Source organism: Mesitornis unicolor, unplaced genomic scaffold (assembly GCF_000695765.1).
Source record: "Mesitornis unicolor isolate BGI_N332 unplaced genomic scaffold, ASM69576v1 scaffold11561, whole genome shotgun sequence".
NCBI lineage: Eukaryota > Metazoa > Chordata > Aves > Mesitornithiformes > Mesitornithidae > Mesitornis > Mesitornis unicolor.
Window position 1 is genome coordinate 33,949 of NW_010165811.1, and position 18,516 is coordinate 52,464.

The following is an 18,516-nucleotide window of genomic DNA, read 5'->3' on the forward strand; positions in this document are numbered from 1 at the left end:
CCATTTTCATTTTGGAGAAACCGTGTTTGTGCAGGTTGACCATCTCTCAGTAGGTATTGTCGTTTACCAGAGGTTCAGGAGCCATTTCACCAGTGTGTTTAACCCTCTTCAGGTCAGTAGCAGCCTGCAGTTGACACCTGAGTGAAGAGTTAGTGTCAGAATGTCTGATGCACTTCTGAAAGTATTTGTAGTATTTTTATGTATTGGTACAGCTTTAATTGTTCTCTTCCATGTCTGTAGTTTAAATTCCTATGAAAGATATGAAAGAAGGAAAAATACAGTATTCAGTAGGGTGGCTGAGCAGATCGTTTTAGTTGTTTCTGAAAGAGCAGTTCAACTGAGTAAAATCAATAGTGCATAATTGTGTTCAGGATAATTGCCTGAAAGCAATTCATAGTCATTAAAATTCCATGTATCAATATATAAATCTAATTTTGTTTTTATCCAAGTGTCCAGTTTATCCTAACTGCTTGAAAACATGTATGTCAATGTTTAGATTTCTATGTTGGTGCACTCTCAAACAAGGGAGATAATGCAAGCCAAATAGTAATTGGAATGAAAAGTAACAGAATGGTAAAAACCTGTTCTTCAGAAAATTGAAAACTCCTTTGTTTCTGTATGCAGTCTGTGGTAACGCTTCTTGCAGATGAGCACCATGAGTTCATAACATTTCATCTGCATGGGAATCTCCTTCCTCAAATGTGGGTTTACCACTTAAAACAAAAACACATTTAAGATAAAGTAATAAAATCAACCACTTTCTATTTGTCAAGAGTTATACCATAAAAAAGATCTCTTTGGCCAAACTGTAATTAGAGAAAAGTAATATTTTAAAATTTTTGCAATAACTCATCAGTGTAATGCTATTTCTCACCCTTTATAAGATGAAAAAATCAGTATCGAGGAATAAACTTGTTTGTGTGTAGAACTTTCACGCTCTGCAGCATGTAGTCCTTTCACAGAGTCTGGGCCAGAGGAAACTTTCTGGTTTAGTATCAGGATCTTGTTACTCTTATTCTTAATCAAGAAATGCTTTTTCTTCATTATTTATACCTTTCATCTCACCTGATATTCCAGCGTTAGTTTCTGTAACTTTCATTTGTGTTATGCAAACTTGGCAAAATCATGATGGTAAAATCATGATTAGCAAAATCACTCATGGTTTACTAAACGTGCACCACTAGATTTTTATACCATGAAACTGTTATTTATCTGGAGTTCATTGTGTTAAGAATAGAAGAATTTTTTCTTTGTAAAGCTGAAACAAAGATAATGCTGAATCTGCAGACTCCAAATGAGTGCCATTCTTGACTGTGCTGTAGTTTTAAAGTTGTTTAAAGCTGTTCACATTAATGTGTAGTAACTACACGTAGACGTCACTGAGGCGTTGTTCTCTGGCAGTTGTTGTAGGTAGCTGTCTTTTAAAACGCCATAGAGCTTAATATCTTATTACAGATTTTCATCTCAGCCTTACACTTTAAAAGCCATAAAATACTGGCCTTGCTGAAAAATGTAAAAGAATGCTGCGTTCAAGCTTGGCAGTATCATTAAGTGGCTGTTGCCAGTTGCTGTCAAGCAGATGCCATTCTGGTTGGATATGGAAAAAGGTATATAAGTTTGGGTTTCTGAGCATGAAAATTGTCGGCCGTCAGGATCTTCTAAATGACTGTTTCTATTTCACGGAATATGGGAGAACAGAAAAATCTAAATGAAAAATTAAAATATTTTCTGTTACTCTGTAGAAGTTAGATTGTGGTAGGCTTCTCTAGACTGTTTCTTAAAAATAGGGATACTGTTGACCGCAGCCTGTTTGCTGGTTCTTTTCTGGTTTATGTGGGGTGTTAGTTTTGGTTTGGGGGGCTACTTTGTTTTGGGGGTGAAGTTTCCCCGCACACACATGTAAGAGAGAGACAAAACCATTTTTTAACTCATGTCCTGTTAGTTCCCGTCTCTGGATATGAGGGGCTAGAGTAGTTTTCCTAGAATGAAATAGCTCAATCTCATAGAGTATCTTTTTCACCTCTAGTCTGAAAGCTGGTGTCTTTCAACACCGTGTCTTTAAACATAACATAATTCATGGATGCATGGAGTTGAATTTAGTGTTTATGAACTGAATTGCCAGTTGTTACTAGCTGTATCGCAGTAGTTTTATGTGCAGGTTTCCAAATAAACCGTTGATACAAACAAAGAAGTACAAAGTGTTCTTCACGCCCAAATCTGTATTAATTCTTATGTAAAAGCATCCCTTTGGGATCTACAAGGGGCTTAATTTGGATCCTGGAATCATAGTCTCATCCCATGAAATGTAATTAGAGTTGTAATTTTAATATTAATAAGATGAGTAGCAGAAAGTTCTGAGTCATATATTAATCCTATGATTAAATATATTTTTTAATTTTAAAACTGAAAGGATTAATTCTGAGCTTCAAATACATCCTTGCACAAGACTCCATATCAGTAGTTTGTCAGTACCTGCTGCTACTTCAGTTGCTGCAAATAAGATTATTTTATTTTATGGTTGTCAGAGGCTAAGTTGCAGAAGATTTTTAATACAGCATTAATTCACAATATAAGCATTGAATATCAGAGAAGATTAAAAGGGACACATTTAAAAAATCGATCATAATGTCCTAATTTATATAATATGTTGTCACCTGTTTGTCATATTATTACATTAATATTTGAAATAATAAGAGATTGCTATACTGAGCTATTGAAGTAACCATTCTTGACACTTAACGCTAATGAAATTTATTCTTTGAGATAATTCTTTTGCTTATGAATACACTAACAAAAGACACTAGTTAATGAGAGAAACTAAGTTGTAGAAGACTTTTTGTCAGAATGTTAAACGAAATAAATTGTAATGAAGGCATCAACATAGACAGAAAATTCCTTGCTACCTTGCAAGAAAATTGTCAGCAAAATAGACAAATGCTTGCAATAGAATGCATTTTAAATATACCAAAACTCTAATTTTGGTTTGATGCTTTTAATATGTAAGAGGAGGAACTGTTTTGTATATAATTGAGGTGATACCATTAAAAAGTCACCTTGTTTTGACCATAAGGAAGAGCTGCTCTGTCTGCCCATGTAAATGTTGCCTTTATTGAGAACTTGAATCAGCTGAAGTGCTGAATCCCATTCAAAGATAAGAGAACATGTTGTTACAAGCTAGGGAGTACTGTGACGAAAACAATGAGTTTTTCTTTGGACAGGCCTTAAGTGGACAGTTAGGCAGAAGTTGAACAGAGACAGGCTGTTTCAGTTCTCCTGTGCAGTGCAATATGTCGCCTTCATTGCCTTGTCCATCATTTACCTGTATGTAGCTTATCTCACACTAAAAACAAAATAAGTTTTTCTCCATATTCTGCATCTGGGTAGCTCACAGATATAAACTGCCTCGGATATGAGCTTGCCTTTTCAGTAGTGGAGGTGTGACCTCTGACACGTGATGTTTTATTTCATCAAGTTGCAAGTGCTGACGATGTTATACCAGCAGTCTGCTTGGCATCTAATGGGAAAACAGGCTTGCAGTTCTGCAGGTCACTCCTAACTAACACCAACATGAACTCATCCATTCTCCTAAGTCAGAGGCAAAAGAGAAAAGAGGGACTTGGAGATAAACAGGGCATTTAGGAAGGATTCTCAATGAAATAGAGGGAGGGGTGTTACTTTTTAAAAAAATTTGTCCTTGCTTTATGGCTGCCAGCACAAGTGGTATTCCTTCCTAAGGAAGGCAGAGTGTTTCAGATAGCACTGGAAGTCCTCTCCTTTATTATTAATAATTATATACAGTCTCCATTGCTGTGTTATGAACTTTCCTCTTGAATTTAAACAGCCAAATCCTAATATTGTGCCTTATTAGAAAATGTACCATTTTCTACAGCTCTTTTCTGCTGTTTTTGACAATGAAAAATCTGAGGTTTATTATACAAGTCTACACCTAAGGCATGGCCCTTAGCAACAGGAAAGAATGAGCTCGAATCTGCCTGTAGATTGGTTTTTGTTCTTGATCATCCTGAATATCCAAAGAAGAATCTGTCCCTTTTGAAGTCTTTGGGAGACATCACTTGACCTGTTTTGTCCATCTGTGAGAGCAGTTTTGTTGTTCTTGTCCCACAGAATGTCCCTTTCACCTCCAGTTTTCCCTTCCTGTCCATTAAGTCTATAGGGAACATACAAAACACTGTTCAAGACTTCTCACTGTTTCTCCACTCCCCTTAATAGAAGGAGCTGTAGAAGCACTGGTGCAGCGATGCAGAGAACACACTCCTCTCCCATAGTATGCATGAAAGAATGTGACCAATGGACAAGAAAATACAGCTAACCCTGTCACCTATAATAACCAGCTTTCTGCAAGGTAAAGAACCAGCCTTGTATCTGCCCCCTGTCAATGGTGTTTAGGTTACTCATTAGCCTTTCACACACAAGGTAGTAGTATCTAGGTGAATATTTGGAGGTGTTTTCCTTTCATATAGACTCAGCTGGAAAAAGACCACTTTGTTAACTTCCTTAAATTTGAAAAGAAGCTTTAAAAAATAAGTAGAGCTCATGGCACTGTTTTGAAAGCTAGCAGTAGTTCTGAGTAAAGAGTGGAGGTTTCTGAGTAGCTACTCAAACACACTAGGAAAGTGGAGTCAGTGTGATGGTTTCAACAAGTGAAGCAAAGCCCCCAGATCATAAAAATATAGATTCTTTTTGATATATAAAAATATGCATTCTTTTTTACAAAATTCTTTAGAAGGAGTAGTTAAGAATAATCTCAAGAACAGTTGGATAATGTGAACTTAGGGTAGATTGCAGAAAGTTAGATTTCAGTAAAGTAACACAAGGTTTGTTTTGATTTAGAGGATTTTCTAAGATCTATGGTGAAGTTAGTAATTACGTTCTGTATCTACAAATTGCAATCTGATTTCCTCTTTAAAAGAGCTTAGCTTAATGTATAAGTAGTGGTAATTAGAGTTGCAGGTTTTTGGGGTTGTGTTTTTATAATATTTTTTTAAAATATTTTTTATTTAAAATGGTGTTTGTAGGAGAGAAAATGCTTTTGTGAAGTACCAAAAAAAAAGTTAAATAGGTTAAACCCCCTGCCTTCTCAGAACTTAAATGGGCAAAAGCTGAATTTTAAGTATCCAAACAAAAGTAGCCTGCAAGTTCTAGATGAAAAGGAGCTTTCAGCTGAAGAAAGTTATTTAGCTCTTCATGCTATATGATTTGTCAAGTTTCTTTAATGCAAGTTTTCAATTCCCATTATTTCGTATTGTGCTATTCTTAAATACAAACCCAAAAACTGTCTCACTTTACAACACTGTGAAATAGAAATGTCCAAGTTGCTCAGATTTATTTCTCATTTCTCCTTCTGTACTTTCAGATTTTTGACGCGGTGGGTAGGATATTTCCACATTAATTCCTCCGTCTCATCGTGAATTCCCTAATCTGTACCATATTTGGGTTAAATATTGCCAAAATATCTTCTAGAATGTTAAAATACTTTTTAGGATGTGTCTTCGGGGGGGGAAAAGTAGCACGCTGACTAGAAGTCTTGTCAGATGAAAACAAAATCTTGTTGGGAGTTGACTAGCTTAGGCAATGCCCTAAAATAAAGTATTGGTCCATGCTTAAAAGAAACAGCACTTGCTGTTTAGGAAAATACAGGTTGAGCAATGAGGATGTCTTTAATGTTGTTTCCACCTTGTTCAATAGGCTTACTCTCAACATCATGAATAGGTCACTTTGAATGTCTGCGAGAAGAAGTTGGCACCTCCCTGCAAAGTTGTTACAGATAACAATAATTTTTTCCAGGTTTTGTATAATCTTTCCTAGTAGCTTCAGAAGTGTTTCCCACTGTCATCTGCTTGTTTGTCATGGCTTATGAATTCACAAACTGCTTGTCTGTTGAAAGTGGCTCAAAGGGTGCAGTAGGTGGGAGAGGAAGTCCCCAGATTGCTTGCCCATGTTTTCTCTGCAGACACCTAGGCTTGTCTTGTTCTTTTCCCACATGCTCCCAGTGTGATGTTTCTGTCCCCAAGTTATTAAATTACCTAGAAATTGTGTGGCTTCCAAATTGGGTTGGAATAAAGGCTCACCTCAATAAAGTCAAGGAAAGGGACTTCCAGTCTGTGTTTTGAAAACATTTGTTTCTTCTGGGAATGAATACCATGAGCTTTGAAGGAATTTGTAGACAGATACTCACTATTGTAAATGGCCTTGTACTTTCTTTCCGTTGATGTTTTACATGGTATTTTCTTGGTAGTGTGCTCCCTAGGGGAATTAAATTGCTTTAAAAAGAAAATTCAGCTTCAGATACTGCCTCTTTATTGAAAAATGTAATAAAGGAAAAAAACCCACCAAACAAACACCAAAAAAACCTTTAAAAATCATGTAGTTCTCAGTCAACACAAAATAGAGTATAACTGTCTGCAGTCACCTCTACCAGTGTATGGTAGAATTTCTCAGTGCTTACTGAAGTTGTGCACGAAACTCTGTGCATGCTTAATTGGAAATCTTTGTCTTTAACTCCATGGCCTCAGAAATAGCTTTTTCCATAGGAGCTTTGTTCCATAGATGTCTATGGGGCTCACTTCAGCGCAGTAGGTAGTGAAGAAAATTTACACCATGGTTGTCCTGATTCTGGTTATAGGTGGTTGTCCTGATTCTGGTTATAGGTGATCTGCATTTGTTAACTGTAATCTTTGCAGAGCTTTTTATTTTATGTGCTGATTCTCCCCTGATCTTTCCTAGCAGGAAAATATTTCTAACTTCTGTAGACCTTTGCTTCTTTTCAGGTCACTTAATAAGAGAACAAGACTCTAAAACATCTTCTCTAACTGTTTTGATGTTATGTGGCTAGTTTTATCTTCTTAGGTTCTTGTGCCATTAATGAATATTTGCCCAAAGCATTTTGACTTTGTTTGGTTTTCCCCTTCCCACAACTTTTTAGGAATTGATCCCACTCATACTGTGTACCGCCTGCCTCCATCCTGAGCCCAAAGAGAGAGATCAGCTTCTGCACATACTGTTCAACTTGATCAAACGACCAGATGATGAGCAAAGGTGTGTTCGCGTTGGTGTGCTGCGGGACAAGAAGGAACGTTTTTCTTTCTCAAAGAAGCAGAACTAATCGAAACTGGATATTGTTGGATGATTTTAACCAGGTTTCGCTTAAGCTGATATTTTGCTGGTATAACGCTGTCAAATTGATGTGGACTTTGGGACTTTCCGTTTTCATGGCCTGTACTTTCTAGTTACTGAAACGTGAGAATGTGCTTCATTAGCTGTAGTGTAACATTTCAGTTGCATTTTTTGTTTGGAGATTAATGAAATGCTTTGTTAAAATGAGCTTTAAGTTTATAGTTGATACAGAAATCAAAACAGCTTTTTTAAACCTCTGTCTTAGTGATCTTTGTTTGTAAGTTAACTACCATATTTAGTAGGGGAAAACAGCATGAGAAAATAGTACTCTTCCTACTTATGGTTCGCTACTATGATAGCAATAAAAAAAAAATCAGAAGACCAACGTGGTGATTTAGTTCTGACAAGTGTTAAGAGCTTTGTTTCATTTTGTTCAAGACTTTGAAACGAAGTATATTTTGTATTGTTTTGTAAGTTCAGTTCTTCCTTAGTACTCAGAAAATCTGACTTTATTTGTCAGTAAGAATATCCTTAAGGTTGAAAGACAGTACACCAGCTGGTGTGATCCCTTCTCTAACTGTGGAAATATTTTTTTTCCTATTTTATCTGTAGTTCTTCCATTATTTTCATTAGAGATGTTTTGTAAAGCACCTGTATCTATCGTTGCTCTGTTCTGTCTTCAGACAAAATAGGTTTTATGAAATAGGTGGAAAGTGTTTCTTTTGAAGATTCTCCGAAACTGAGGTGTTCTGGTGTCTTTCTAAATTGTTCCCATGGTAAAATTCAGAATTGAGGTCCAACTGAAAGAGATGGCTTTAGTGACAACACTGAAATAAATAAATAAAAGCAACTTGTAGCACAGGGGCGCCATGCAGATTGAAGTTACAAAAAGAAGTAGTCCTTGTTCTACTTCAGATTCATTAGAAATCTGCTGCTGAGAAGTCTACCATTGTCTAAAATGTTGTGACTGTCCCATGCAGATTGAGAAGCTAAAATTATCTTGTGGATGAGGGGGGAAGGAAGTTACATCTCACTTGTAGTCTCTTGTAGTTAATTTGTCACAGGATTGGTTGCCTATCAAGTAGATTTTTCATATGCCTGAACCCATTATAATAAGTCTTTTACTTTAAATGTTTGACCTTGTAGAGTATGTTTAGAATTATGCAGAAAGCCTTTTTTTATACTTGCCCATGTGAGAGGCTTTTTCGTGCATGCAGATAGAGTACATTGCTGTAATTTTGTATATTTACATATTTAACAAGGGCACTTTTATCCTCAGTGTTTTGCTTATTATAATGTACTACTCAGCTTTTCAAGTGTCTATCAAATTCTCTTCAGCAAATGAACAAATGTGTTAGCTTTATTTAAACTTCTTTTTGGTCAATTATATTGTGTTTGGAAGCTGAGAAGCCATGAAGAAGTCAGATTAATGTTGGGGTCTTTAGGGCAAGGTTAAAACATAGCTCAAAATGTGAACTCCTGAAGATTTCAAAGTAATGTACCCAGAAGCAGCACTCTTAATGAAAACAAGCTAAAACACGTTAAGCTTAGTGCGTCTAGTATGACTTTCCATTGGCCATATGATACCATCTCTTACAGAACACACACAGCTTACATAGTAAGGGAAACTCTGGCAAGTAAGTTTTTAATATAACCTTTAGGAGTGACAAAAGCAGCTTGAACTGTATGATATAATACTGAATTGCATACCAGTGCATGCAGTCACTTTTTAAACTCTAGAAAGAGTTTACAAGTGTTAAATTACATCTGTTCTACTCTAACTTCTGCCCTGTTCCTCTAGGCTGATTCTTGATTTCGCTTTGGTTTCTGCACTGATGAAGCAAAGAAGTGCTGTGCTGAACTGTACTGATTTGCTTTATGTTCCTGCCTAAGTGATCCTAAGTTCATAACCTGGAGAGTGCTCTTTGAGGAGAGCATTCCCAGCATCTTGTTAACAAGAGAGATCATTATGACAATAAATAGAAAGTTTTTCCCATATCCAGTCTAGACTAATTTTTGCAGCAGCTCAGTGTTAACATTTTTTGTTTCAATAACCTGTTATTGAAATCCTTACAACCTTTCCTTCCCCTGAGATACTGACTGTTGTCATGTACTTCTAACATGGTTACAGTAAAATATTTAAAACATCTCTTTTACTGTTTTTTTCAACATCTTAAAGTTCCCTACTTTCTATAAAGGCAAAAGAAAATCTGACTTAATTTTGAGATTTCATGGAACTTTCTTGAAAAAGCTTAATTTAAAAAAAAATATTTTTTTGCCTTCCCCATTTCTAATGCAGAAGATTTCAAGTGATTACTGTATACTGCTATTTGCTTTCTTACTGTCTTATAAAAGTACATTCTATTGCCCCGTTTTGTGATTAGGTGCAGTGTGTAGAACCAGGCAGGTATTGGAATAGCTCTTTCTCCTTGAAAAGGTTCTGAAAGTGAACGAGTCTTTTCAATGACTCATATTCATAGAATATTGTGTAACTGAAATAACCAGCCGAATCTCTGCCTTTCAACCTTAAGGGCACACTAGTAGCTGCATAAATATTTAGGAGCTCAGACATGTCACTAAAATGGTAACACATTAATTCTGGCTTTCCACAAAGTAATAATGAACAAATACTCAGTGGTGTCCTAATCTTCCTGAGGGAGTGATAAAATTAGAGTCTCGTGTCCATGTGTGATTGTTTGGAACTGGTTACTTAAGTGTTAATGTAGACACTAAAAGTAAACAGAACTAGTGAATTGCATGCAAAGTTTGGTATCATTCCAATCCTATTAACAGGAGAATTATTTAGAAGTAAAAAATCTTAGCAAGATGAATATTCATTAAATAAAAGTTAAAATATCACAAATGACAGGTAAGTACTGTTTTATTGTCATTTTAAATATGTATCTCTGCCTGTGAAATTGATGGAACGATAGTGATTTCTTGCAAACTTTGAGGAAAGATAAAAAAAAATAAGAACAGAAATACTAATGACTCAGGTGACCATAGGTACTACTGGTTGGTTAATTCCTTCCCTTTTATAATGGGCTGTAGAAGCTTTCTGACAAGAGTAAAGTCCAGTATTTTGGGACAGACAACAGTAACTTGCATGTTAGAATGTTGCAAAACCATTTCAGGAAAGATTTAAGTTACTTGTTTTGAACAAAGGTCATTAAATCTCATGAATGCTTCTAAATACTGGTAGTGTGATAGTATTAAGTGATTTAGATCCCTTGACTGCATGGTGGATTGTAGTATTCAGTAATAAGAAGTAAAGGAGAAGATTGTCAGATTCCCAAATCAGAGATTCTCACAGTCTGGTTCCTGAGGTTTGGGATCTGCAAGTTTCTGGAAAAGGCATATTAAATAGAAAGCAAGATAGTGGCTTTCAATTTAAGATTTAGCCATCAGGTCAGTGTGTATGGTATGAAATTATGATTATAGACAATTAGCTGTTGCCTGATAGCATCTACTTTTCCTAACTTAAAGAATATGTTGTGTATATTATAGAATTTTATACAAAGATTAAAGCTTTAAATGTGTATTTTCAGACAGATGATACTGACTGGGTGTGTGGCATTTGCTCGACATGTTGGACCAACACGAGTGGAAGCCGAGCTTTTACCACAGTGTTGGGAACAGGTAACTGATTATGTTGTGCTTTATGCTGGAAAATTAGTTAAAATTTCATAAATGCTGAGTTTTATTTATTTGAGGGTGGTTGTTGTTATTTTATTTTTAAATTAATGGCTCTTCAAAATATTTTTTCAGAAAGATGTTTGGATGCTCTTTGTCTTCATTATATGTACTTTTATATAATATTTAAAAAGAATTCAAGAGCAGAAAAATTTTAAAAGACTATCTGGAGACTCTAGTTACCTGTATATACCTGCATATGTTTGTTGTATTGAAGTATTGCTATGTACATGTTTATCATCAGTGTTGCCTAACCTATTGCAAGGTAGGTGTCTTTCTGATTAGTACTGTAATTTTCAGACTATTGGAAATCCATTTTCACTGGAAGACTTCATGCACTGATATTTATATTGTAATAAGTCCCTGGAGCAGTGTCCACACTTCAGCTAGTTTAAATACTTAAACATAAAATTAAAGATCAAAGTAGTGAGAAATAAGTCCTCTGTAGCTGGGCATGATTTTACAGCTGTAAGATCAGCCTGAAGTTTACATGTGTTCTAGAATCACAGTCACCTTTTCCACAGATAATCTAAATTAATAGAAATAATTGAGCAACCAAACGGAAATATTTTTCTTGTTTCATCTGAGGCATAGAAACAGAACAACATGAGTTCAGGTAAAAATGCATTGTATTTTCCTACCATGATGAAGAAAAGGGAGTTCATCGTTGCTTAAAAGATAATGAATAAGTAAGCCGTGACAGTGGTAATGCTTGCTTTGATGGCACAGTCTGTCTGGTCTGATAATTGTCTGCTGTTTCTAGCATAACTCAGCCATCTGTGTTTCACAGTAAAGTCTAAGCTTTAGTAGTCTTAATGCTTTCTGACAGCAGAAGTACATATTATGTGCAACGTTTGTACTTATGTGTATGACTGATATATCTTCTGATTAAATCAAAGACCCATGGCAATAGGAGTTGAACACAAAATAAACCACACTTTGTTTTCTTAGTCCTTCTCATGAAATTTAAACAGTGTTTAAAAAAAGTCTCACCTCCATAGAAACGTCATCTTTATACCAGTTTCTTGCTAATTCCTGATGCAGAAAACCAGTCCAATTGTAATAGTGCAGCATATCAAGCTGCCAAGCCATATGTCATCATGCATTTATTTAATGCATTTTGCCAGACTTTGTTTGCAAACCAGGTCGTTATTTTCTCCAGCAGAGTACCAGCTGAATTTCATTGTCACAAGACTGAGTTTGTAGAAGGAACACAAAAGTACACATAATTTTCTACCTTTTCTCAGTAGATGCTTTAATTGTGAAAGCATTCATGCAGTTGGTATTCAGCCAAAATCTGTTTACAAGTGCAGAGGACTGTTGGGCCCTCAGAAGATTCAGCATTTTCATCCACACATTCTGGAGCTCAGAGTTATCGGGCTAGTCTTTGTCATCTTTCTACCTGCTCTTTGCAGCTCCATGTATAGAGTTCTGTAGCTGGCTCATCTGAGTTTAGATCAAGACTGTGTGAATGCTAAAAGTTCCCTTGGAACAAGTGACCAGTTAACTGGCTTACAAAATTGTACTACTGCTTATTAAAGACAGAAGGAAAAGAAATGGTAATAAACAATTTGCTGTTATGTTTAAGTTTCCAAGAGCTAATAATCTTCCCTGAACTCAAACCTTGCAGAAATTTGAGTCTTTTTTTTCCTCTAGTGTGCCAGTACGTCTTTGCAAAATCAGGGATGATCTTTGCTAGTCCACATAAACCAGTTAAAATTACTCTTTGCTGTTTCCCTCAGGTGGGCAGAGCTCCAGAAGGCAATGTGTATCTCTGTTACCAGTAGGGAACTTGCATTTGGGAAAACGGCACATAAGTCAAAGATACTATGGGTATTAAAGCAGCCTGTTGTGTGCCTGTAATGTTTCTAATCTATGAAGTCTCCATACTTCCAAAAAATATTACAGGTGCCCTAGTGATAAATGAATGGAAAATAATGTTTAAACACACTCAGAATCACAGAATATTAGGAGTTGGAAGGGACCTTGAAAGACCATCCAGTCCAACCCCCCTGCCAGAGCAGGATCACCTAGACTAGGTCACACAGGAACGTGTCCAGGAGGGTTTTGAATGTCTCCAGAGAAGGAGACTCCACAACCTCTCTGGGCAGCCTGGTCCTGTGCTCTGGCACCCTCACAGTGAAAAAGTTTTTCCTCATGTTCAGATTAAACCACCTATGCTCCATTTGCTCGCATTGCCCCTTGTCCTGTCATTGGCCATCACTGAGAAGACCCTGGCTCCTTCCTCCTGACACTTGCCCTTTACAAATTTATAAACATGAATGAGGTCACCCCTCTATTTCTACTCAGGTTCAAGACTTTGCACTTTCCTTTCTTGAACTTTGTAAGGGTCCTGTCTGCCCATTTCTCCATCCTGTTGAGGTGCCTCTGAATGACAGTACACCCATCTCAGGTATATCAGCCACTGCTTCCAGTTTTTGTCTTGTACATACCTGTTGCGGTGGCTTGTCTTGTCATCCAGGTCATTAATGAAGATGTTACACATCATCATTGTTGGCCCCAGAATCAACCCTTGGGGTGCACCACTGGGGACTGGCCTCCAGCCACAACTGTTTGAGCCTGTGATTAGTTCACCCAGTTTTCCATCCACCTCACTGTTCTTATCTAGCCCAGACTTTGTCAGTTTGTGAACAAGGATGTTATGGGAAACAGTATCAAAAGTCTTGCTGAAGTCACAATAAAAAATATCCACTGCTCGCCCCTTACTCACTGAGCCAGTCATCTCGGAAAGCTGCCAGGTTGGTCAAGAGTGGTCTTGCAATTACATCAGCCAGCTCCCTCAGCACTCGTGGGTGCATCCCCATCAGGGCTCACAGACCAGTCTGTCAATTTGTTTAAAAGTTTTAAATTTGTCACAAATTATATTGAAACACATCGTGTGTTTCATTGTACAGCCATTACGCTGGCCATTAAAGCTTACTCCACCAGGGTGCAAAATTGATTCAGAATTGTCAATACAAAATTTGTAAGGCATAACTTTCGAACAAACTTTGAGTAGAAAGGAGAGATAGCACAGGATCAAGAGATTCTTGGGAATGGGAGCTGTTTTCAGTCACATTTTAGAAGCATGACATGTTTGTGCTGGGTTTCAGAGCAGAACTTCAGTAGCATTGCATGTACTTTCTGTCTTATACTTGTGTCTTCTTTTGACCCAGATTGCTTAGCGAGACCTGGGCAGCTGTGCTATGTTGGTTGGCTAGAGCACTAGAGGGCACTTGTGTAGCTCTTAGAAGAGCGTTGCTCCTGAAGGTCTACACAAGACAGAATATTTCATAACATGCCAGCTCAGGAGTTATTCTTTAGAATACAGCAGTTCATATGCTGCTTTCCATCCTTCTTTTTGTTGCATATACATATGTGCTTCTCAGATTCTTTTCTTGCTATAAACTCTATTTTTATCAGACAACTAAAGAATGCTGTATCTGCCTTGTCTTTATGCCTCAGTGCAAGAATTCAAGGCCTCTTAGTATCCATATGCAACTTCTATGAGCAGTCAATATTTATCTAAGAGGTGCAGATGTGTCCCTCCACTGCAGTTCATTCTAACTACGTTTTAAATACTGATTACTGCAAGCAAATAGCAGTTCTGTTTCTCTTTACCAGATCAACCACAAATACCCAGAGAGACGGCTACTGGTAGCAGAATCCTGTGGAGCTCTGGCACCTTACCTTCCAGTAAGTATTAATACTGACTCTAAATATTTTGCTATTGAAAGCAAAGTGAAAATCTGTTGCACAATGTAAACATCCTCTATAATTTTAAGTATTCCCAAGGGTGTATGTTATGCATAGACAGTCATATTGTCTTCTACTTTGTCACACGTGTGAGATTCAATAAATCACATTGAGGAGATAGCTCATTATAAAGGAATACAGATCAATCTAGCTATAAAACAGTGTGTTCTGAAAACAACGTCTTTGTTTTAGTAAAGATGAATTAAAGATAGTTAGGAGCAATTAAGGAAATAATCTCTGAAAAAAGTAATTGGCACCGCATCATCGAGTTCTTCAGACACTCTGGAATGTTTCATGAAGAGTGGTGCCATTCAGAAGCAGCAGCAAAATTAAGTCAGTGGTGAACTAGAATTTTAAGCTTCAGAAAAAGATGAAAATAACTCAAATTCAAACCCCACTTCTCCAATTTAGCAATGCAGTGATTAAAGATGCAGTTTTAAGTCTTAACCCTATAGTAGTTTCTTGCTGTTAGTTATTTTTTTGTTCCATATGAATTAAGGGACCTGAGTTCTGTGCTTAGTAGGACAAAAGGCTCTCTAATGAGGGTACTGACATTTTGTATTCATTCATCTTCTGTTGTGAAAACTGTATTTGTAATATTCAGGAAGGGATTCATTGTTGGAGAGAGGGATTTTGTTCGTGAACACTAATAGAAATGCAAATTATTTCTAAAAATTGATAAAAATCCACATTTCTCATTTTACTGTGTTTAACAATTGTTTCTTGTTTACAAACAGAAAGAAATTCGTAGTTCATTAGTACTTTCCATGCTGCAGCAAATGCTAATGGAAGATAAGGCAGATTTGGTACGAGAAGCTGTGATCAAAAGCCTTGGTATCATTATGGGATACATTGATGATCCAGACAAATATCAACAGGTATAATTTGGTTTGGGTTCTGTATGTATAAAATGTCTTCTATAGTTATTTCATGACATATGCATAATTTTACATATTTTTATTAAATCTTTCCAGATACTTCTAAAAAAAAATTGATGTTTTGTATGAATGTTGATTTTATTGTATCACCAAGACTAAAAAGAAAGCATATGCTTAGAAGTATCGTTAGAACCTCAGTTATAAGCCTTATATAGAAGCTTCTCTAGTTCATAATTTGCCTTCAAGTACGTACCACTTCGTTGTCTACCTGATACCATTAGCCAATTTAATGTCATCACTTGCTACTTGTCATCATTTGTCTACTACAGCAAAGTCTACTTGTAGTTCAACTTAATACTGCCTAATAATGTTTCAGATAAGTGAAAATTAAGAGCGTCTAATCCTGTTTTTGAGTTTTTGAATGCAGGGTGCTAAAATGTGTTTGTATTAATTCTGATAACTTGACTGTATACTAGTAGGATATTGAACCATCTGCTATTTACTTCTGTAGATGTGGTGGGATTATCTGTTGACAGGCCTCTGTGTACTACCTTGTTCTGTTTTTACTGAAGTTTTTTTTAAAAGTTTAGACTGCTTGTTTCTAGTCTGCATGCTGTGTGTGGGAAACTTTAGCATAAATTTAAGGAAAATAATGATGTTCTTTATTGTCTTTTGCCAGGGCTTTGAACTGCTGCTTTCAGCTTTAGGAGACCCTTCAGAACGCGTAGTTAGTGCAACGCATCAGGTATTTTTACCTGCTTATGCTGCCTGGACAACAGAACTGGGAAACTTACAGTTCCATCTTATACCTACATTGCTTAATAAAATTGAAAAATTGCTCAGGGTATGTGTTCAGCTCTTTTTTACAATGGAGAATTTTCTCTGTATTACATATACAGGCTTTATTGAAAAATATAAAAATATGAATAATTGCTAGTTAATGTTCTACAAGGGAAATTTGAAAAATATCTCTAGAAATGGAGATTCTTGTTATAACTCTATAACTTTTACTTGTCCTTTGGAAGAAGTTAAAAAATAAATAAACACAACACCAAAACCAAACATATTCTTCTTTACTGTTTTGCTTTATAACCCAATAATCAAAGTGTAGTTCATAAAATGCTTGCTTGAGGCTGTGACCAGATGTGTGTTATTCTGAGTGCATTTACACTATATTTAAATTGTTTTTAAGTATCACATAGTGCAGTTTTTAATGACATGCAGTATTTATTAAACAAAAAAAAAAGTAGAATGGAATGGTTTAGTTAAGTGGTTTGCAATTATGAGCCGCTTTGTCTGCATACTTGATTTGGTAGATAATTGGAAAGTCCTGGAAAATAGGAAATCTCGTAACAGTCCAACACATTTAACCAAGATGCTTCCTTTCAGAGTACAGGCATCTAGCTCATTTGGTTTTTAGGCGTATTGGTCTCTGAGACCAAGGATTCATATTTCCAAAATGTGCTGAAAAATGTTCTTTCAGAATATCAGTATGTTCACTGACGTGAACTACTAAATGCCAAAGGCTCTATTGCTTGAATCTTTTGAGTAGAAGTGACTTAAGAGATTTGGATGGTGACACAAAGTAAGCTTGTGGTTAGGATAAGTTACTATATAGTTAATGTCTCTGTGTAGAAGCTCATCACAGATGTGTTGATCTCTTGCCAGGGAATACATGCCTAAGCAACAGATCATCCAAACCGAAAACTTGCAAAAATAAATGTCCTGTTTGTTTCAGGAAGGAGAGCATGGCTTGGATGAACACAAGCTCCACATGTATCTGTCTGCTCTGCAGTCATTGATTCCTTCGCTGTTTGCACTGGTGCTACAGAATGCACCTTTCACAAGCAAGGCTAAACTTCAGGGAGAAATACCACAAATAGAAGGTAAATGATTAACCTGTGATATGTAGTGTTTTTATGAACTTAAGCGTAATTCAGTGACAAATCTTAAATTGCTATTAACTACAAAGGAATAATTTCAGGAATAGTCTATAGTCCACATTTACTTGAAATGTATGTGTGCTTGACGTTACTACATGCACATAGATTCTGCAACCTATGTTTAAACTTTAGGTTTTTGTAGAACACTGTCTGCACAATAACAATTTAAGTCTATGTCCTCAAGCCTTTTTCTCTAGTCCAGCTGTTCTTTACATTGTCCTATTTTATATAGCAGGCACAGAGGAAAAAACTCAGGGAACCTCTGTCATGTTGTGAATTTTCTTTCTTTAATGTTGCTGAGTTGACTGAGAGAAATTTTTTAAAGGCAGAGGCCAGTATAGAAAGACTTGTCTTGACATCATGACTTATTTTTTTGTTCTATTTTTCCCTTTTTGGGAAAAACATCTTTTTACTTCCTTTCCTCTCTGTGCTCCTACTTCATTCCTATGAAAGAAATCAGTCTGATGTGAACCTTATGAGATATTTAACTAATTACAAATATCAGCTTATTGATGCAGAAGAAATATGTAAGTCATGAATATTTATGAAATGATTGCCAGTAGAATAAAGGAGGACTAAATGTTGGGTGGTTTTCTATATTTACTTAGCAGTGTTACTGGCAAAATAGCTTTGTGCCCAGCGACACAGTTTTATGTAATCCAGTAAGTCTTACAATGAAATATTTTGTCCTAGTACATAACATAAATTGGGGGGGGAAACACCAAACAAACCAGTTTTCCCTTCTGTTTTGCCTCTCAAGAAGACTGGTCTCAGTTTCAGTTAATTCTTACAACTAAAAGAATTTACAAAGTGGAAATAATACAGCCTAGTGCAGGAGCTTCATCATCTGTTATGTATCTATGTAATATCTTAGCAGACTGACTGGTCTTATAGTTAAGTTATGCTTAGATCAGCAATCCCAACCTGTAGTATGTTTTCTCTTGTTAGAAAATCTTTAAAATTTAAAGATATTACTGGTAATAACTGTAAGATGCAAAGAATGGGTAATAACTTCAAAAGAGAATTTGGAAAGTAGGTAGTGGTACATTATTGTATGATATTAATTTGAAAATGTTAGACATGCAGTGGTAACACTCGTTCAGCTGACTTAA

At 36.2% G+C, this 18,516-nt stretch overlaps 1 protein-coding gene across 1 annotated transcript in view; it reads left to right on the forward strand.

The window, feature by feature from the left end:
• KIAA1468 (KIAA1468 ortholog) overlaps window positions 1-18,516 on the forward strand; it is a gene marked incomplete at its 3' end in the record, with an annotated part of 56,381 nt that overhangs the window by 24,382 nt on the left and 13,483 nt on the right. The window contains exons 12-17 of the mRNA XM_010194760.1: window positions 6,944-7,056; window positions 10,683-10,773; window positions 14,452-14,523; window positions 15,321-15,461; window positions 16,141-16,305; window positions 17,200-17,347. Of these exons, the coding sequence (XP_010193062.1) occupies window positions 6,944-7,056; window positions 10,683-10,773; window positions 14,452-14,523; window positions 15,321-15,461; window positions 16,141-16,305; window positions 17,200-17,347 (730 nt within the window). The remainder of the gene's footprint in view (window positions 1-6,943; window positions 7,057-10,682; window positions 10,774-14,451; window positions 14,524-15,320; window positions 15,462-16,140; window positions 16,306-17,199; window positions 17,348-18,516) is intronic.